At 42.7% G+C, this 20,250-nt stretch overlaps 1 protein-coding gene across 2 annotated transcripts in view; it reads left to right on the plus strand.

The window, feature by feature from the left end:
* Nucleotides 1-13,427, plus strand: part of LOC141051998 (uncharacterized) — a 146,214-nt gene extending 132,787 nt beyond the window's left edge. For both annotated transcript variants that reach the window (XM_073549161.1, XM_073549160.1), the window contains exons 3-5: nucleotides 5,111-5,144; nucleotides 9,645-9,765; nucleotides 11,924-13,427. In XM_073549161.1, coding sequence (XP_073405262.1) covers nucleotides 5,111-5,144; nucleotides 9,645-9,765; nucleotides 11,924-12,219 — 451 coding nt within the window. In that variant the 3' untranslated portion in view covers nucleotides 12,220-13,427. The remainder of the gene's footprint in view (nucleotides 1-5,110; nucleotides 5,145-9,644; nucleotides 9,766-11,923) is intronic.
* The last annotated feature ends 6,823 nt before the right edge of the window (nucleotides 13,428-20,250 follow it).

Here is a 20,250-nt window from a genome sequence, read left to right on the forward strand (position 1 = left end):
TTATTGATAGTCTCAATCCGGGAGTCCGTGGTGGCAATCTAACCCAGAGACTTTTGCAACGTGAAACAAGATGGATATGGTTGTTAGATACTGTATATCCGAAGGGATTGAACGAGGCTATCAGTTTTGCTCCTTTTCTTTAAATTTATACATATATAAATATATTGTGGTTCGCCTATCTATTTGATCGTGTGTAGCTTGCGGCGTACTCTTTGTTTTTATATTTTAGTTCTAATGTTTGTTTTTAATTTTCCAGAGTCTTCCTTTGTCAATCTTGTGTATCAGGGTTCCTTCGGCTGGACATCTTTGTTGATTTATCTCCTTGGGTGATTAGATCTCTTCATCGGCATATCAACATGTGAAGAGGATGAATATGGCAATTTTTACTATGAAATGTGCTCAATACAGTGACGGAATATATATTTTTATACCTTGCTATGGTGTTTTCTTAATATAATCATACTGGATATTTAATGTATTATATGGCTTGTTGAGTTTTTGCTTTGCTAGTTGATATGTACTATGAGGGGATGTTTATATTTTTATTTTCCTCTTACTGTATCATCATAGGAGTTTAAGTATTAATATTTCCCCATATTAATAATTGTTACACTATATGCTGCTTTGTTGTAGATGTACTATTGTTTTTAGTTGATTAATTTTTTCCCCACGTTTTACTGTCCTTATGGACATGATTAATATTATCTATGTGGGTTATTTATGTGTGCACCTCATTCATTGCTCTTTCTATGATTACTATCTTATACCAAATCTGCCACTGTTTTAGGCTAACGACCGGCGCTCACTCTGTACGTGCGCGCGCGCCGCTGTTTCCCTCACACCGGGCGTCTTTCGGCATCTTCAGTCCGTGGGAAGTCACAGTGGTGACGTCACGTTGATGCCGTGAGATGAGATGATGGTCTTGTGACCGCGCCGTTGATGTCGTCATATGCATTGGACGGGGCGCAAGTTGTGAGTCAGTGTGACTCACGTGACTCTACTAACGATAACGTCATCTCAACTGGACGTGGCACAGGCTATGACACGCCACAAGTATAGGACTAATGCGGTAGTTTTCCTGCATTCAGGCAGCGATCTTCATTATAGTAATAAAATTTAGTGGTATTTATTGATTGTTATTCTTCTTTAAGTGGCTTACCTGTTAAGTTCCAGATCATTAGTATATTTTACAGAGGCCTGACGGTTTGTAGCCATGACAACGGATGCCATTACTGGGTGGAACCTTGGTATGCATGTATTATTGGTGAATTATCACATGGGCTTGATCTTTCAAGCTGATTGGTCGACTCTGTCTTAAATATCTTTCACTTTCCTTTTCCCTTTACCCCTTGAGACAAGCCATCTGCCGAAACGTGCGTTGGGGGGGTTGTACTGGGGTGGACCGCCACACATTATCCAAACAGGTAACAAGATTTTTATTGAACATCTGTTTACAATATTTATACCTATCTATCTATCCTGTTTGGTTGCATCATGGTTTTTCTTGGAACTGGTACATTATGTTTTTAATTATGTCATCATAGTCATATATTTGGTACCTGTGTTCCTATTTGGCCTTTGTACTCCGTGTATACCCCACTTGGTCGCCTGCGTGCTGCCATGGTCAATTTTTGACTCTATTCCCTGTCCTGTTTTCCTGCTCTTATCCTAATAAAGATTCATTTTATATGTTTCATATACACCTAGTCTTTTTGGATTTGTTTGATCGCCCCTTTTTCTCTGTGATTATTATATTTTTTGCGATTATCCTTGTATATTTATCCTTTATCTAATCCTGTTAGATGTTCCCTTTGGTTATTAAAGGATTGCTATATTTACCTTAATGGGATTTTTATCCTTACTATGGTTATGTCCTATATAGTGTTTGCAAATATTCTAGCTGGATACAGATGGACCCACACTAATAGGAGAAATCTGGAAAAATGAGCAGCACTAATGCAAAAAAGGACAATGTATGAGGCAGTGACGCACACTGAGGGGACTACAACTGGAGGTGGCTGCAGAACACACTACAGCGTGAGCTGCACTCACACACAGAGACCTCGCAGACAGCCGTGAACAGCGCTGCAAGGCAAAAGAAAGCTTCTCACACAGCGGTTGCTAAAGTAGCCTGGGTAAAGCACAATAAAGCAAATCGCTAGCTCAAACTGTCCCTCAGAGTCAGAACAACAGCGTCCTGTCCCTAAGTAAATTCACAGCAGAGTGAACCCAAAATGGCGGCAGCGGCTTTCATAGTGCATCATGACATCATTTCAGCAGCCAATCACAGCCATGCCATTAGTTAACATGCCTAACATGCATCACATGTGCCCACACTTCTTAGGATTCCTCATTGGCTGAATAAAATCAAACTGGCTCATTGCATTATGGGAACTTCCGATTCCGGTATTCAATATTCTAAAAGTATCGGAACTCGGTATCGGAACTCCGATACCGCGAATATCGTCCGATACCCGATATTGCAGTATCAGAATGCTCAACACTAGTCAGCAGACATTATCACACACGATAGGTTTAGATACACAGCTCAGAAACAGGATGTGCCAAAGGAGAGGCCACTTTCATTCCAAGAATTCCACTCATTCCATCTGATTTGTTTTTTGATTTTAAACGCCTCCAGTTTCCAGTTCAACTGCTATTTGCAATGTCCATTAACAATGCTCAGGGACAGTCCTTGAAAGTAGTAGGGATTGATTTGCAATCTCCATGCTTTTGTCATGGTCAACTTTACGTGGACTGTTCAAGAGTTGGAACTGCCAAAAATCTGCTGATCTTTGCACCGAAAGGAAAAACCAAAAATGTTGTTTGTCACAAGGCTCTTGAATGAGTTGAAACTAAAATACTATCAATACTTGGGTAATCATTTACTTAATTTGTGTTGCAAGTCTGTAGTGTTGAATATATGATGTGAAATGTTTTTATGTGCAATATAATCATTATAATTTGTTATAACTAACCTCAGTTGGTTACTATGCCCAGGCAATGCCGGACTCTTCAGCTAGTACATTATATAAAGAGAAACACTGCTTCTTTGTGTAGCATCATGGGAATGTCTCAAGAAATCATCAACATGGGCTGAAAGGTCACTCTGCTAGGAAGAAGCCATTACTCCAAAAGCAACATAAAAAAGCCAGATTAATGTTTGAAAATGCACACAGGAACAAAAACCTTAATTTTTGGAGAAGTCCTGTGGTCTGATGAAGCTAAAATTGAACGTTTTAGGCATAACGACCCTCATTATGTTTGGAGGAAAAAGGGAGAAGCTTGAAAACCTAGGAGCACTATCCCATGTGTGAAACATGGGGGACACAGCATCACATTGTAAGGTTGTGTGAGGTTGTTTTGCTGCAGGAAGGATTAGTAAAATTATGTGGCAATACTGAAGCAACATCTCAAGACATCAGCCAGGAAGTTAAAGCTTGGGTTGAAATGGGTATTCCAAATGGACAATGACCCAAAACATACTGCCAAAATGGTAATAAAGTGGTTTAAGAATGACAAAGTCAGTGTTTTGGAGTGGCCATCACAAAGCCCTGATCTCAATCCTATTGACAATTTATGGGCAAAGCTGAAAAGTCCAGTGCGAGCAAGGCGACCGACAAACCTGGATCAGTTACATCAGTTTTGTCAGGAGGAGTGGGCCCAAATTCTGACAAAATATTGTGAGACGCTTGTGGAAGGATATCCCAAATGTTTCACCCAAGTCATTCAGGTTAAGGGCAATGATACCAAATACTAATGAAATGTATGGAAATTTTTGAATTTGCAGTAAGTAATAAAAAAGCCTTAAAACATTCTCTCTCTCTATCATTATTATGGTATTTGGCAAATATTAATAATTATGGTAATCCTAATTGATCTAAAATGGGAAAGGTTTATTCTGATTTCATATCAGATATTAAGAAAAACATGCAGATGTGTCTTTTTATATAGTGTATGCAAACTTCTGGTTTCAACTGAATATATCGCTGCCGTATCTGTGCATCATGAAACATGTTATGTATTAAAGGGGCCCACTGAGGCTCTTTTGCACTGGGCCCAAGAAAACCTGGAGCCGGCCCTGCTAGTCGGCAGTCTAGTAGACTAGCAGATGTGTGTGAATCCTCACAACTTACGTACTGCGCACTGTTAGGTTTCTCTGCTGCTGGAGCGGACGGGTGCGTGAAAACAAGTATGCGATTTGCTTACTTCCGGTCACATTCCAACTAGATGTTTCTGGCCTCACTCAATGCAGTTACACTGAGTGAGGCTATGCATGTCTAGTTGGTATGTGACTGCATGTATGCAAATCACATACTGATGGTTACATGACCACTGGTGCCAGCATCGGAGAACGGTGCCCGGTTAAACATCTTTGGTTTAGACTAGAAAGGTTCCAGCTTTATCACCCTTGCAAACTTTTAAGGTAACACTTGTCGGGTAGTGACTGTGAATTTTTTTTTCCTAGTAGCCACACAATTTTTTTCAACCATACCCCTGCACATCTCTTCCATGCCTCCACCTTGCCGAGGAGATTTTCCAACTCTTGTTTTTAGCCAGCCTCCCTGACTTTCTTCTAGAAGAGTTGGCAGCTATGATTTTCAGAAAGCAAGGCCAAATCGAGTTTGATTATAAATTATACTCTAACTACTAAATATATTTTATTTGTGATTGTAACCATCTGTGATCCATTTACATTTTTGAACACACTTAAAACAGAATGTCATGATGTATTGAATCTGAAAATCCAACACGATTATGGGCATAATTATTTGACGGTCCGCTCCTTGAGTCCATGGACGTACGATAACTACAGAGGCTATAAGGCTTAGATACGACGAAACCACTAAGGTCTTTTTGTAGGTAAAACCAAATACCGGCTTTCTACATTCTGGTATGTCTATATGGGGACTGCTTTGGGTAGAACATCTATTATAGAAATCATTGCACCCCAAATGAAACATAAAAATAGAGGTGCAGGTGCAGCATCCCTTACTATGGGGTCTTAATAATTCCTGTATCGCCCCCTCCATGATTCACGCATTTTTGTGCTATTGCTTTAAGTACAGTATTATGATTAATTCTTACTTTTCTCATGATTTTTTCTCAGCAAATGGATAAATATTCTACGAAAAGTGAAAGAGGTGAGTAAAACACAGGAAAGGCATTGTGACTGCAAGTGATAGCTGTGTGGTCCTGTTGCTCTCCACTGAGTGGAGACATATGATATCACGCTCAATACTATCCCATCACACTAAATCTTGAATTCAAAAAGAGGACTCTCAAATTTTATTTTTTCTACTGTATTTTCACTTTTGAAATCTAAGAATAGTTCCAAATTGAATTCGGCTTACAAGGGACCAGAGGTGCTATTTTTTCCCTGCAAAATTAAAGACATCTCACGTATGTAAAGAACCTGAGATAACATTTTGGCTTCTGTTACAAACAGAATTATAATGGTCGCTCTTCAAATCTCATTTGGCATTCATGACTCAATCTGGGGCTTCTTTCTGAATCCCTGAAATTTGGGATTCAGAAATGCCCCCAATGGAGCCAGTGTCTTCAATCAAACAAAAAGAAACATGAACTCCATTTGGCGATCTTCTTTCAAGTGGCGTTTGTAACTATATACGAGCACAATAGGATGGTAGGTCAAATTGAGTCCAAGGTTTCATATTTTCGACTCTTTTTGCCTCACTGAAGGAATTAGCTCTGTGGAGGGTGTTTTCTGAATATTCAGATGAGGCCCCCGATGGAGTCATTAACAGGGAAGTAGATGTCATCTGAATTGTAAGAGAACGTCAACATTTAAGATGCTTTTTTGCAGTGGTTTGAGCGCTTTACTTAAAGAAGCACTTGTTTATCCCCTTAACGACCGTCGATACGCCTTTTAACAGCGGTAGTTAAGGGTACTTAATCCACAGCACGGTTAATTCATGGCACTGTGGAAAAAGTGTATAGCACCCCCCAGAGTTGGATTTTCTCCAGGGTCTTGGATGCCGAGGGTAGCCGAGACCCCAGAGAACATGATTTGGGTCGGATTTTACTGACCCGTTTTGCGATCGACGTTATTAACCATATAACACAAAAAAAGTCCTATATGCCATTTAATTTTTCTCTCTTCTAATGTGATCGCACATCAGAGGAGAGAGAAATAGGGTCCCCGATCCCCCCCAGTACCTCCCGGTGCTCCTCGACCCTCATACTTCCCCCCATGGGCGTCACCATCTTCTTCAGGGAATAAAATGGCGAGCACATGCGCAGTGCGCCCGCCGAGATCTGCTAGACAGCACCTGGCAACAATAGGAAGATAGGAAAATAGCAAATATACACCCCTTTATCACCCCCATAGTTAGGGAAAGTAATGAAATAAAGAAAATATATTTGTTTTCATTTTCCCATTAGGGTAGAGTTAGGCTAAAGTTAGCGTTAGTGTTAGGGTTGGAATTAGGGTTGGGTTAGGGTTGGAGTTAGGATTGGAATTAGAGTTAGGGTCGGTATTAGGGTTAGTGTTGGAATTAGGGTTAGGGTTGGGATTAGTGTTAGGGTTGGTATTAGGGTTAGGATTAAAGTTAGGGATTAGGATTAAGGTTAGGGATAAGGGTTAGGTTTGGGATTAGGGTTAGAGTTGGGAATAGGGGTGTGTTGGGTTTAGGTTGGTGGTTAGGGTTATGGTTAGGGTTGGGATTAGGGTTAGGCGTGTGTTGGGGTTAAGGTTGTGGTTAGGGTTATGGTTAGGGTTGGGATTAGGGTTAGGGGTGTGTTATGGTTAGGGTTGGAGTTAGAATTGAGAGGTTTCCACAGTTAAGGCACATCAGTGGGTCTCCAAACGCAACATGGAGCCACCATTAATTCCAGCCAATTTTGAGTTCAAAAAGTCAAATGGTGCTTCCTCCCTTTCGAGCCCCGACATGTGCCTAAACAGTGGTTTAGCCCAACATTTTGGGCATCAGCATACTCAGGACAAATTGCTCAACAACTTTGGGGGTCTTATTTCTCCTGTTACCCTTGGGAAAATAAAAAATTGGGGGCTAAAAAATCATTTTTGTGGGAAAAATTTTTTTTTGATTTTCACGGCTCTGCGTTATAAACTTCTGTGAAGCACTTAGGGGTTCAAAGTGCTCACCACGCATATAGATATGCTCTTTGGATGGTCTAGTTTCCAAAATGGCTTCACATGTGGGGGGTTTCCACTGTTTAGGCACATCAAGGACTCTGCAAACGCGGCATGGCGTCCGATCTCAATTCCAGCCAATTCTGCATTGAAAAACGGCGCTTCTTCCATTCCAAGCCATCAGCGCATTCAGGAGAAATTGCACAACAAATTTTGCAGTTTATTTTCTCTTTTTACACTTGTGAAAATAAAAAAAATTGGTTCTGAAGTAAAATGTAATAAAAAGTTAAATGTTAATTTTTCCTTCCACATTGCTCCAATTCCTGTGAAGCACCTGAAGGGTTAATAATCTTCATGAATTTAGTTTTGAGTAGCTTGAGGGGTGCAGTTTTTAGAATGGTGTCACTTTGGGGTATTTTCTGTCATATTGACCCCTCAAAGTGACTTCAAATGTGATGTGGTCCCTAAAAAAATGGTTTTCTAAATTTTGTTGTAAAAATGAGAAATCGCTGGTCAACTTTTAACCCTTATAAGTTCCTGAAAAAAAAAATTGTTTCCAAAATTGTGCTGATGTAAAGTAGACATGTGTGAAATGTTATTTATTAAGTATTTTGTGATTCTCTGATTTAAGGGCATAAAAATTAAGGCTGCCACGAGAAGTGGTGAGTTCTCCTTCAATGGAAGTCTTCAAACAGAGGCTGGACAGACATCTGACTGGGATGATTTAGCGAATCCTGCTTTGAGCAGGGGGTTGGACCAGATGGCCCAGGAGGTCCCTTCCAACTCTACGATTCTATGATTCTATGATTCTAAAAGTTTGAAAATTGCAAAATGTTAAAGATTTTCACCACATTTTTGTTTTTTTCATAAATAAATGCAAGTTATATCAAATAAATTTTACCACTGACATGAAGGACAATATGTCACTAAAAACAATTGCAGAATCAGCGGGATCCATTAAGGCATTCCAGAGTTATTACCTCATAAAGGGACAGTGGTCAGAATTGTAAAAATTGGCCTGGTCATTAAGCAGCAAATTGGCTGCGTCACTAAGGGGTTAGTATAATGTAGTGTTCATTTTGCCCTTCTACCAAGCTAAGGCTAGTTTCACATTTGCGTTTGGAGGTGCAGTGGACGCTCGCTGTGAAGTTCCTCCCCCTGCTGCGCCTCCTCCGGTCAGCTCTGCCTGTGGGCGCATTCCGCTGCATGTGGCCTGCGTACCCTATCCTTAGCATTGGGTACGCAGGCCGTGCGCAGGTATGCTTTTGCCGCCACATGCGTCATTTTGACGGTACGCAATCGCACCAAAATGCAACACGTTGTGTTTGGCGCAGGTCGCCGCACCGTCAAATGGACGCATATGGCGGCAAAAGCATACCTGCGCACGGCCTGTGTACCTAATGCTAAAGATAAGGTACACAGGCCGCGTGCAGTGGCATGCGCCCATAGGCGGAGCTGACAGGAAACCAAACACAAATGTGAAACCAGCCTAATTCTTCTCTTTTTTGCAACAGAACAGATGAATCCTTCTAAAGGCCCCGTCACACTAAGCGACTCACCAGCGATCCTGACACCGATATGAAGGTGTCAGGATCGCTGGTAAGTCGCTATGTGATCGCTGGTGAGCTGTCACACAGACAGCTTCACCAGCGATCAGCACAGCGATGCCGAGCGCCCGGCATCGCTGGCTATCGCTGTAGAAAATAGTATCAAAATAAAAAATATAGTTATTCTCACCTTCCGACGTCCCGTTTAGCCATCCTGCCTCTCTCCACGCTCCGGTCCCAGTGATCCTTTGCACGAATGACCGCGAGATGTCACGGTCTCGAGGGATAACAAAGTCTCGCGGTCATTCATGCAAAGGATCACTGGGACCGGAGCGTGGAGAGAGGCAAGATGGCTGAACGGGACATCGGAAGGTGAGAATAACTATATTTTTTATTTTTTTTTATTATTTTTTTACACCTGATCGCTGGTCTCCCGCTGCGATACATGCTGGCCAGCGGGAGACCAGCGACCAAAGAAATGTCCAGAGGTTTCTTGCAGCGATCAGCGATACCGGCAGGGGGGCCGCTCGCTGATCGCTGTCACACACAGCGATCTCGCTGGTGAGATCGCTGTTACGCCACAAAAGTTGTGACTCAGCAGCGATCTCGCTACCGAGATTGCTTAGTGAGACGGGGCCTTAAGGTCTACCTGAAAAAGGTTGTCTCTTTTCCCTGCATGAGTCATTAATCACTACAAAGTCCTTGACAATGGAAGGGGCTGAGCAGCTGGGTCAGAAGTTGAACAGGGGGATGACTCATACTGGTAAAAGAGACTTCATGTTTCTACATAAAGCAGAGAACAGAGAAGAAATAACTGGGTAGAACGTTGAAATGAGCAATTGTAAGTACAGAGTGCTATATAATATGATGACTGTAATATAGTAAGAGGATAAAAACTTTGCTGGGAGTGTTTGTTTAAACCTACTGACTTGCAGAACTCTAGTAGTCCATATATAACACATATTTCTCTCCACATCTTTTAGAGCTTGTCACAGCCTCCTCTTTCCCCGAACAGTTGTAGACTTCACAATACGTCCCCTATCCGGAGATGCTGCTGGAGCGAGATTTCCAATCAACCCAAGGACAAGGTTCAAGGAAAAGAAAGTATGGGATGTGCATTTCATCTATTAATAAAATTGGGAAATATCTATTCACTTTATGGAAATCATAAAAAGAGGGGTCACACATAGGCAACGGTAAATTAGCTTTTTTCAAAATTAACCCTTTTAGGGCCCACAAGGAGTTCATGCTTTGATCATTTTTGCACCGTCTGACATCTAAATTCCGTATTTAAAGGCGATGTCCAGAACTGGAAAAAAAACATGGTGCTACGAGACAGCTTCACAACTGTTCACAGGTTCTGTCTTTTGTGGCACATCCGACTGACACATTTTTTTAGAAGAATACAACACAGGACTTTTTATCTTCCTGGACAATAGAGATGAGCGACTTTGCCTTTTTTAGGGTCGAGTCGGGTTTCATGAAACCCGACTTTCTCAAAAGTCGAGTCAAACGAAATCGGCCGACTATCGTGAAAAGTCGAAGGTCCGACTGAAACACAAAACCCAATGCAGGTCAATGGGGAAGCAAAGTCGGCAGGGAGTGGAGGACAGTAAACACACCTACATGCCGGACCGCTTTTTTAAAGTGCGCAAAAACACTCTCTCCCCCCGGATGCTGCACATGTCATCTCGTTGCCCACAGTGTAAGTCCTTGCTCAGCGGCTGAAAAAAGTCACCTGGAAGCATTCTGGGAAATCCAACATTGGCACTTGGGTCGGCGACCGCATGGCCGACCTCACGCTATGGTCAGGTTTCGCTCGGCGAAACCCGACTTTAGCGAAAGTTGGCGACGTTTGAATTTGACCGACCCGTTTCGCTCAACTCTACTGGAGAAGTCTGTAAAGAAATGTATTACACATAATATAACAATTATGGCTTCATCTTTTCTTACTCTGTGTTATGCTGTTCCTCTGTTATTCCTCCTAAATATTTTTGAATAAAATGACATCTGGGTTTTACCATTTCGGAGCGTGTCCATGCACAATCTGACAACACTCCCTCTTGACAAGGAGAATAGGCACACCCTATTGTATATTTATTCCTGTATATCAAGGAGGCATAATAGAAGCATGGGAAAATGAAAACTTACAAGAAAAGATGCTGCAGACTTGCATTCTTCATAAAATAACATGTAATTACTAAAACAAAAAATTTCAGGAGAGGTAACAAATCTACTTTAAAATAATGTAAAATAGAGATGAGAGAATATGTTGGATGCCAACTTTTAGGAATTTGATGACCCTCAGAATTCAAATAATTTGCTATTTTATGAATTGCAGAAGATCGTATCATCCAAAGAACAATCATATGACCTCAGGTCGGGCTTCCCTAAAATGACTTTGTAGCTATAACATCACATAGTGCAGTATGTTCAGGGACTATTAGAGGCTGTATAAAAGCTGAAGCAACAGCAACAGCGCTTACCAAATAAGCTACAGAAGGAACCCAGCTTCCTGGATCGAACCAACTGATCATCTGTCCAGCGCTGCAGCTGCATGTGTCGCGGCTGTGTGACATTCATGATACATACATGGAGAGCCTATTTGCTGGGCTCTCCGTGCATGTGTTTTGACTGTGACACAGCCACGACACATGCAGCTGGGAAGTCGAACATGCATCAGCCGGAGCAATCCAGGAATCCGGGTTCCTTCTGCAGCTGATTCAGTAAGCACTATAGCTTGCCGAATAAGCCCTGACCCGATCAAATTCGCTCATCTCTATTGGTGAACCTAGATAGTGAGAAGATCTCACAGCTTATTCTAGAGATACAGAGAGTAATCATTAAAACTCTAAAGAAACAGCACAGATATTATGTGAATGCACATCAGTGAAGAAGATTAGTGTGTAAGGAAATTAGAATAATGCTATACACATTTTCAGGCAACTAGAGACTTTAAATTAGTGTTGATCCACCGTAAAACGATTTGTGCGTATTCAAATATCATGGGAAAATTTGGTGAATCTGGTGAATTCAATTTTCTAAGATTTGCTAATGTCTGGTTTAAATTGATGGTAGAATCATCAGTTTCCCAGCAATTTCTATTATCAAAAACTATGCAGCGCTTTTCTGCTATGTTCCCCCCTCGATTCATGAAATTTTTGATTCTGTGTCTTTTTTATCATCATTTCACTACACAATCATCATAGGAAAATATTTTTAGATACTTTAGATGGTGTTTCTCTATTCTTATACTTTACAGGTAGACCAGTTCATGGAAAGGAAAAGTGTTCTCCCCACTGTCTCCGTCATGGTTCCCAGCTGCACTGGGGGGTGAAGACGGCATGTGTGCTAATGGGAGGAGCTGCTGCAGGTCCAACCCTGGGGTACATGGTGACCTCAAGTCATGGTGCTCGTTCTTCTGACACTGCTCCACCAGATTTCCGAGAGCTGGGCTACCACCCATCGACGGATATAGAAGGCTGCCAGTATGATGGGGATTTTGAAGGCATGGACCAGGATTTCAATGGTTTCGATTTTGGTGGATTTGCCTTTTAAACATCTTTTATTGTATAGCTATTGCTCCAAAGTAAGACTGTTGTAACCTGCCCTTACCTAGAACAACCTTATTTAATGACCAATCACTGCCAAGGAACGCTTGTGATAACATAACAGCATAACACTGTCCATGGAATTTCTTCATTGCCATTACCTGATGACCATTGAGAATCCTATAGATAAGATTGAGTTCTATATGTTTGTGACTTTGGACTTGTATTTGAGGGTATAGTGACACATACAGGTCATTGTATTACAATATGAATTTGTGAAGGGATTTTATCATAAGAAATGGGAGGGAGGAAGAAGCCACATGTTTAGTCAGGGGGTTGGGAAGAGTGACGTCATAGGGAGAGGATCTAGGATGAGACCTTTGATGGCCTATGGTGTGTGGAGGTCAGTTGCCAGCTGGGCTGGACACACGTGCTACTGTTGAGAAATTTGTCATCTGGATTTCAGGAACTTTCTTAAGGACTGTTGCTGCTAGATAAATGGGCTTTGGTTGTGTTACCTGTCATCTAAAGGAGCGTGAACTGTGACTGCAGACTAAACTGGCGGGAGATATGAAATCTGTGGGCTAAACAAAAGTTGGAAAACAGTGAGTATCGCTTGGTACGGGGCAGTGGGACTACTGGCCCCAGGCAGGGGATCTTGTGGACTGGGGGCAATGTATTTTGGCCATCTACCCGGAGTTGTTGTAAAATCATGGATGTAAGGAATAAAAAATAGGCGCATCATTTTCTTGCCTAGGTGATTATTACAACCCACAACATCAGATCTTCACACCTAACAAAACTATTTTAGCACTGACTGGAACCACACTATTCTGCAGTCCCTCTACTTTATCTCCCGGCGAACAATTTCAAGTTATATTAGTTGAATTGTTATGTCAATGCAGGATAGAATATATTGGAAAGACCAAAAGTAATTTTAAGCGGAGGGTGGGGGAGCACCGATGACCGATGGAACATAACTAACTGAAAAGACACACCGCTAGTGAGACACATAAATAACATGTATCAAGGTAAGATAGCGGTTATGAGCTTTGTGGGGATCAATCGCATTAGGAGCCCAACTAGAGAAAGATACTGGGACAAATCTTACAAAAGGAGACCAGATATATTGAATACAAACTACTGCGCCCAATGGCTTGGATGAACAAATCTTATACAAGTGTTTTTTTTATAGATTAAGGGGATAACAGTGTTGGAATAGAAGCTATAGGGGCAGTCGTCGTTAAATGGGACTACCATTTGAGCAGGATCTTTAGAGTGCCAACCTCTGCTGATAGGTGGGGGACAGACTAGAATAGAAAATTTAAGGGTGAGCTATAGGCACGCCTTTCTATATATAAACAAAACCAATCTGCATCCGCCTCGGCTTTATCTATGTTCCTACGGTATGTCCTTTTTGCTGTATTCCATTCTCCCAAGTCACTACCCTCTCAACAGTCTATTGAACTGTCATTCTAGCTGCTGTTTACTGATCATGGATAGCCTCCTTTCCATCATCATATAAATCTCCCATGAAGCCTTCAACAATCTGTCATTCTTTCTGAGAGGAGCGTGCAGTGATTAAGAATACTGATACCCGAGTGTCACCATTGATTTATTATACCGTAACTATCTTCCTGCTGTTACCTTTGTGATGGGTTTATTATGTTGAGAACAGTTTAATAGATGTTATTTGCGATATACATCGTTGGCTCTGATTGTCCCAGCTCGTAATACAGCCTGGAATAGGGGACCAGAGACTAATATGGACACTCATTTGAGTGTTTTGTCATAGAGGTAAGGTTACTTTCACACTTGCGTTTTTTTGCGCTGCGCACCGTGCACAGTGCAAACGCACATAAAAAACGCATCATGAATTTGTGTGCATTTTTTGCTGTTTTGCGCATGTTTTTCTGCGCAAAAAAACGCAAGTGTGAAACCAGCCTTAGAACAGGGGCGGTACAGAGTGTAAGCAGCAGTCCAGAAGCCCTGCCCCCTTACCAAAAAGTGAGGAGCTGTTGGTCATATGGTCGCGTCACCCGGAAGTAACGTTTGCATATCACCGCCGGTGGATGCGTTCCACTAACCAGAAAGAGGGATAGCATTCCCGGATGTGATGTTGCTGCAAGTACTCAGAGCATCAGGCATGATATAAGGCTGAATGCAGAAGGTGGGTGAAGTAGGACAAGTGGCAGTGTGGTGCAGGCATGGTGGCAATATATTCCACTACCTTGATAAGACTCCCCTGAAGAATACAGCTTTGAGAGGAAATGGGTTAGAGCGGCACACCTCAGAAATTACAAAATCACAGACATGGTGTCATTGGACGGGACCAATAATTGGCCTCGACGGGCATGAGGAACTGACCACTAATTTCCTCTATGGGTGAGATTGTTCCAACTTATATTACTAAAAATTGCTAATTGTTGGCTCTCATTTCTGAACAAGAGGGTCCTTCCCCTTGTATAAACTATTATTCTAAAGGGTGTCACTGGACTCAGAAATTGGATTGCACTTTTCATCGCCAAGCACTTCCATGAGAAATTTTGTATACCATGGTTAGGTTATGGGATGTTTTATCCTACTCGTCTATGATATTTCCCTATAGACTATTTTTTTTTTAACACTGTCTTTGCACTTTACCTCTGGTAAGATAATTTTTAAATAATTTATTTGTGTTTGCTTGTTTTAACTACGGTAGCTATTTTAAGGCTATGTGCCCACGTAGCGATTCTGAAGCAGAATAAACCTGAGCAGAGTCGCACATCCTGCTCCCGGGAAAACGCATGCGGTTTTTGTCGCGATTTTGTAAGCATTTATCAGGTGTTTTTGCATGCATTTTCCTAAGCATTTTTGCCAATATAATTGATGGTATGCGGAATCGCATGAACATGCTGCGTTTTTAATCGCTAAGCGTTTCCGCAGCGGTTAAAAGTGCACCACTGGCACAACATGTGCGTTTTTCATTAAAAATCAATTGGATGCTTTTCTTAAGCGTTTCTGCAGCAGAATCGCTTGTCTAAAAGCGCTGCAGAAACGCTTAAAAAAACGCTACGTGGGCACACAGCCTAAAGGTTTCATTTTAATACATCACTTACTGCTACTTTATCCTGACATACTGTATAGTGGTTCCACAATATTATCCAATCGCTACATAATTTATCTCTCAGCAACCTGAAAACAATTTGATCTGTATAAATCTCTATATCTAAAAACGTCAAACATTTCACCAGCCCCTCAGTTTTTTCTTCTGACAGGAGTGAAAAGTAGGCCACAAATACTGGCAGACCTGGAGTCACCTGGACCTACAGTAGTGTACAAACAGTAAATCATCAAGACTTTGTGTTGATGATGATATACCAGCCTCACATTTCACCATCCATTCTAGAAAACAACTAAATATCTCAAAATGAAAACGAGAACTAGAACACCCCATTGGTAGGCACATGTTCACAAAATATCCGCCTTCCAAATGGCAACCTAACAAAGGGAAACATTCAACATGTATAGGCAGAATCCTGAAGGCCACTTGTATATCCAATTTTGCTAATAAAACACCTCTACCTGCTTGTTTGACCAAGAAACCCTGTCAAAAGACGTATATCTTACCCTCGCTTCTGCCTTTGCTATTTTGTCATTGACGGATGGATGTTCCCAGTGGGAATGATAGATGATGAATGAGGCAGTACTTGCCTGGCTCCTTCTTAGGTACTAAACCAACAGGAGATACTCTCAAATTTTCAAAAGGCGGAAAGATGACAGGTCCCATCATCCTACCAAGTACACCATCCTTCATCAATTTTTCTCTACCCAAAGCCTTATGATCCTGAACAGATTTTAAATTTGAACTATACAGTACAATGACATTGTTGAAAACTGAAAAGGTATCTGGAACCCTTCACAAAACCCTTCCAGAAGCACCTTTTCTTCCTCCCTCTTGGGATACCACTCTAGCCAGTACACAAGAACTTCCTTTTTCACTAGCATTCTCATTTGCTTTGGCATTGCCCTTTCTGGTGTTTTGCTTCTGTCTATGGAAGCACCGCAACGCTGCATGTGCTCCTCCGCATACTGCACATTCATGTTTGAACTTACACGAGGCATAGAAACGGCAGCACCCTTCATTGTATTACAAACATGTCCTGCTGGATCTGGTTGTCGCTGCCACTTGGGACTGGCTGGTGGAGCTGGCACTAATAGGAAAGGAACGTAGTTGAGGATGTTGGGCTAAAATTTATTGAATCCATATGTCCGTGGCTTTAATTGTCCAACTTACGCCAGGGCAGAGCGCCAGACGTCGGCGGAACTCCTTGTCATATTTCCACCGTGCCACCCCCCCTATAACTTATAAGCACTAAATATGGTGTCAACATAGACCAACAATTCGGGACCTTTCTCTGGCTGTAGACAACAAATCTCACGAGCCAAAACTAGAAAGGCCTGTAACCAATTACCAATTGTTTTAGCCACTTTAATCTTCCTATTACACCTTTCTAAAGAACGCTCCTTATTCATGGTCACCTAATCAGTGAAAACAGGGGACCAAATATCAATATACTCACCACGTCTAATCTTCTCCCTTGTCTCCCCGACCAGGTGAGCACCCAAAGGAGCTACCTCACAAAAAAAATAATCCCTGAAAGCTAAACCTTGAGCCACAAAAACCACCACAGTCTGAAGAGGAAGCTCCCCACCAATTATTAAAGGTGAGTTACTTTGCCCACTTTTTTGTTCTAAACCTGCCAGAACTGTCTTTAGAGCAGAAACAAAATCCTTGTTTGAATTGTGTGTGTGAAATGGTGTGGACCATTCCCGGAGCACGGGTCACTCATCATCCAGATGACTCCTGATCTATGTCCCCGATGTTGCACCGGCTGGCTCTCCGAGTTGTATATCCAGATCATCCTCTGTGTGTGAACCCCAGTCACCGACCGTGCAGAACCTTCAGATCCGTGTACTGCCAAGCGATCCCTCCCGTGGTGTTGAGTGACCGTGTGTAGCTTGTTGTTTCCTTTTTCTGGCAAGGAGGCCAAAGTGACGGACTGAGATGATTAAGGACTGTCAGCTGGTGACCTTCTTCTTCCATCACAGTGTATTCCACCCGATCTATGGTGTTCCTGTCTGACACTCCGCCTCCGAGCCTTATCATAGAATCATAGAATCATAGAATTGTAGAGTTGGAAGGGACCTCCTGGGCCATCTGGTCCAACCCCCTGCTCAAAGCAGGATTCCCTAAATCATCCCAGTCAGATGTCTGTCAAGCCTCTGTTTGAAGACTTCCAACATCACTGCCGGAACCTTCAAAAGCATAATCAGAAGACGAAATTGCGTCCAAAAATATGTCCTTTGTGCGATGAGAGCTGCTAAGACCGCGTTCATCCCATACACATCTTTCCTTCCTTTTCCTGTAAGAATCAGCCCCACATCTGGATGTGGACAGAGCTCTATTCTCCTCTGTGCAGCTACTAGATTTCCTGCCATATCCTTAATTTGTAATACACCAATCCTCCAAAGCTCGACTTCTCGCCAGTCTTGATCTGTCAAGCTGCAGAACACTATCTGCTCGAGTCCAACCAGCATTGGTTAAGTGGGCATTTGGAACTGACCCCTCCTTGTTCAATAACTCCTGACTGTGTGTGCCGCCCATTTCCAACACTACACACCACAGTAGAAGACCCCCCCACCCCCGAAGCCAGCAGCTCCTTGCACTGAAAGTCCCCTCTGTATTGCCCTCCTCCTGCATCCTGGTGTCACCTCCGCAGAAGACCTTTCCAGCTTCTTTGCTTTGTTGCCGCCAGTTGTCTTTGGTGCATGGCATTGCCTTTTAAGCAGTTGTCTTCATTACTCTAATAGCACGGTGATTCTTTGCATGCTTTATACTGGTCATTATTAAACTGTTACGGGGTGCACATAACCATTACTTACCCCCAGCATTGTGTAAGCATTGTGTAGGGAGATTAACCTGGCTAGGGCAGCTTCTTGTGTGTCTGGGCTGGAACCATCGGGGCTGTCACCATTGTTGCGGGGGAAAGTACTTTCTGACCGGAGCAGACCTTTGCTCCTGACTGCAGGGTGCGGGTTCTGGATTAAAAGCGCGCAAAAACAGAGAACACGCACTGTTTGCGAGGGCTCTCCTTCGGCACCCTCTCCGTAACTTTGTTGCCCACGTGTTTTTCCGTCTTCCACATCATGTGCAATCCCACGTACCAGGAACGGATCCCGCATCAGGAAAAGCCAGGAACCGCTGTTTCATTCATGAGACATTGCTTTGACGTCATCCGTGATTGCTTCCGAGACTTTTCCTGTCACCTGTGTCGATACCGTGGAATCATGTAAACCTGACTGGCCGGGAGCTACAGGCTGATAAGTTTGATCCATTTCTTTACCGATTGTTGTTAGCGATAGTATTGCACTGTTCATCTTGGGCCTGTTTCACACTTCCGTTTTTTCAAATCCGTCAAAATCCGTTGTTTTCCGTAAAAAAACGGATCCGCCATTTTTTGCAGGATCCGTTTTTTTTTGTCCCATAGACTTCCATTACGGTTACCGCGGATCCGCCAAAAAAACGGATCCGTTTTTTTAAAAACGGATCCGTTGGCATCCGTTTCCGTCAAAAAACGGAAACGGATCCGTTTGGCGGACACAAAAACGGAAGTGTGAAACAGGCCTTACCTGTATTTGTACTATTTTGCTTTTGTGTTCTCCCTGCATGGAATACTGACTAACAATTAACCTCTGCATAAAATACCCGTTAACTCTTGTTCTGCCTCCTGCACGTCACTGCATCCCACGTTCCTGCTATAACCTTACATTTGGCGTAGTTGGCAGGATGCAGTCTAACAGCATGGAGGCGGCAGCTCAAGCAGTTGGAGGTGGTCTGAGGTCCAGTATCTCACTGGGGGCAATGTTGAATAATTTGCCAAAATTTACGGGTAACAACATCATGTTATGGAGCTGGACTGAGCGAATACGGGGCATGATGAGGATGCACCCCATGACTCCTTGGGAAAAGTGGTTGTGCCCTCTTCTGATAAACTTGTGTTGCCCCCAGGACAAACGGTGGTGTCTCTGCCCGTTTAAACTCGTATTCCGCTGGAGGGAGTGGAGATTCAGATTAGCCTTCCTCGTCGAAGAAACTGCCTTCAGGATTTTTGGTAGCCTGTATGTTGGCCACGGGATGGGGCTGTGCCCATACGATGTGTTATTTTAGAGGACCAGGACATAACAGTTTGCCCTAGAATTGAAGCGGCCCGAGTTGTGGGCATGCCTGAATAAATAATATCATCTCAACCCGTGCAGTTGAAAGTACATCATGAAGACCCCTGGACCCTAACAGTAAATGCTTCGGTGTCATCGGAGCCTCAGCATATTCAAGAGGGGCACATTATCCTGGACCAATTGCGAGCAGAATTGGCTGAACTCACCAGAAGCAGATGCAGCAGATGGAAGCCCTATTAGGAAAATATAGGGACGTGTTTGCTCGTCATGAAGATGACCGGCTGTACCATGACCATCACTCATGAGATCCCCATGGAGAATACCGCACCTATAAGAGAACGTTATAGACAAATTCCACGACAATTATATCAGGAGGTGAAAGGTACTGTATGCTGGCACAGATTTTGCAGAAACGAGTCATCAGGGAAAGCCTGGGCTGCCCCAATACTTTTAGTACGAAAGAAAGATGGGACTCTGCGTTTTTGTGTGGATTATCGGAAACTCAATGCCTGTACCGTGAAGGATTCCTATCCACTACCCAGGATTGAAGAGTCCCTGTCCGCGCTCGGGAAGGCCTGATTCTTTTCAACACTAGACCTTGCCAGCGGCTACTGGCAGGTACCGATGTCCGAACAAGATCGAGCAAACACTGCCTTCATTCATCCCATGGGCTTATTTGAATTCAACCAAATGCCTTTCTGATTGGCTAATGCCCCTGAACTTTTCAGCGTCTCATGGAAAAATGTGTGGGTGATATGAATTTTGAAGCTACGCTAATTTATTTAGATGAAATCATAGTGTATGCTACTTCATTTGAGGA

This window comes from Dendrobates tinctorius, unplaced genomic scaffold (genome assembly GCF_039654945.1).
Source record: "Dendrobates tinctorius isolate UK_male_01 unplaced genomic scaffold, ASM3965494v1 ptg000158l, whole genome shotgun sequence".
NCBI lineage: Eukaryota > Metazoa > Chordata > Amphibia > Anura > Dendrobatidae > Dendrobates > Dendrobates tinctorius.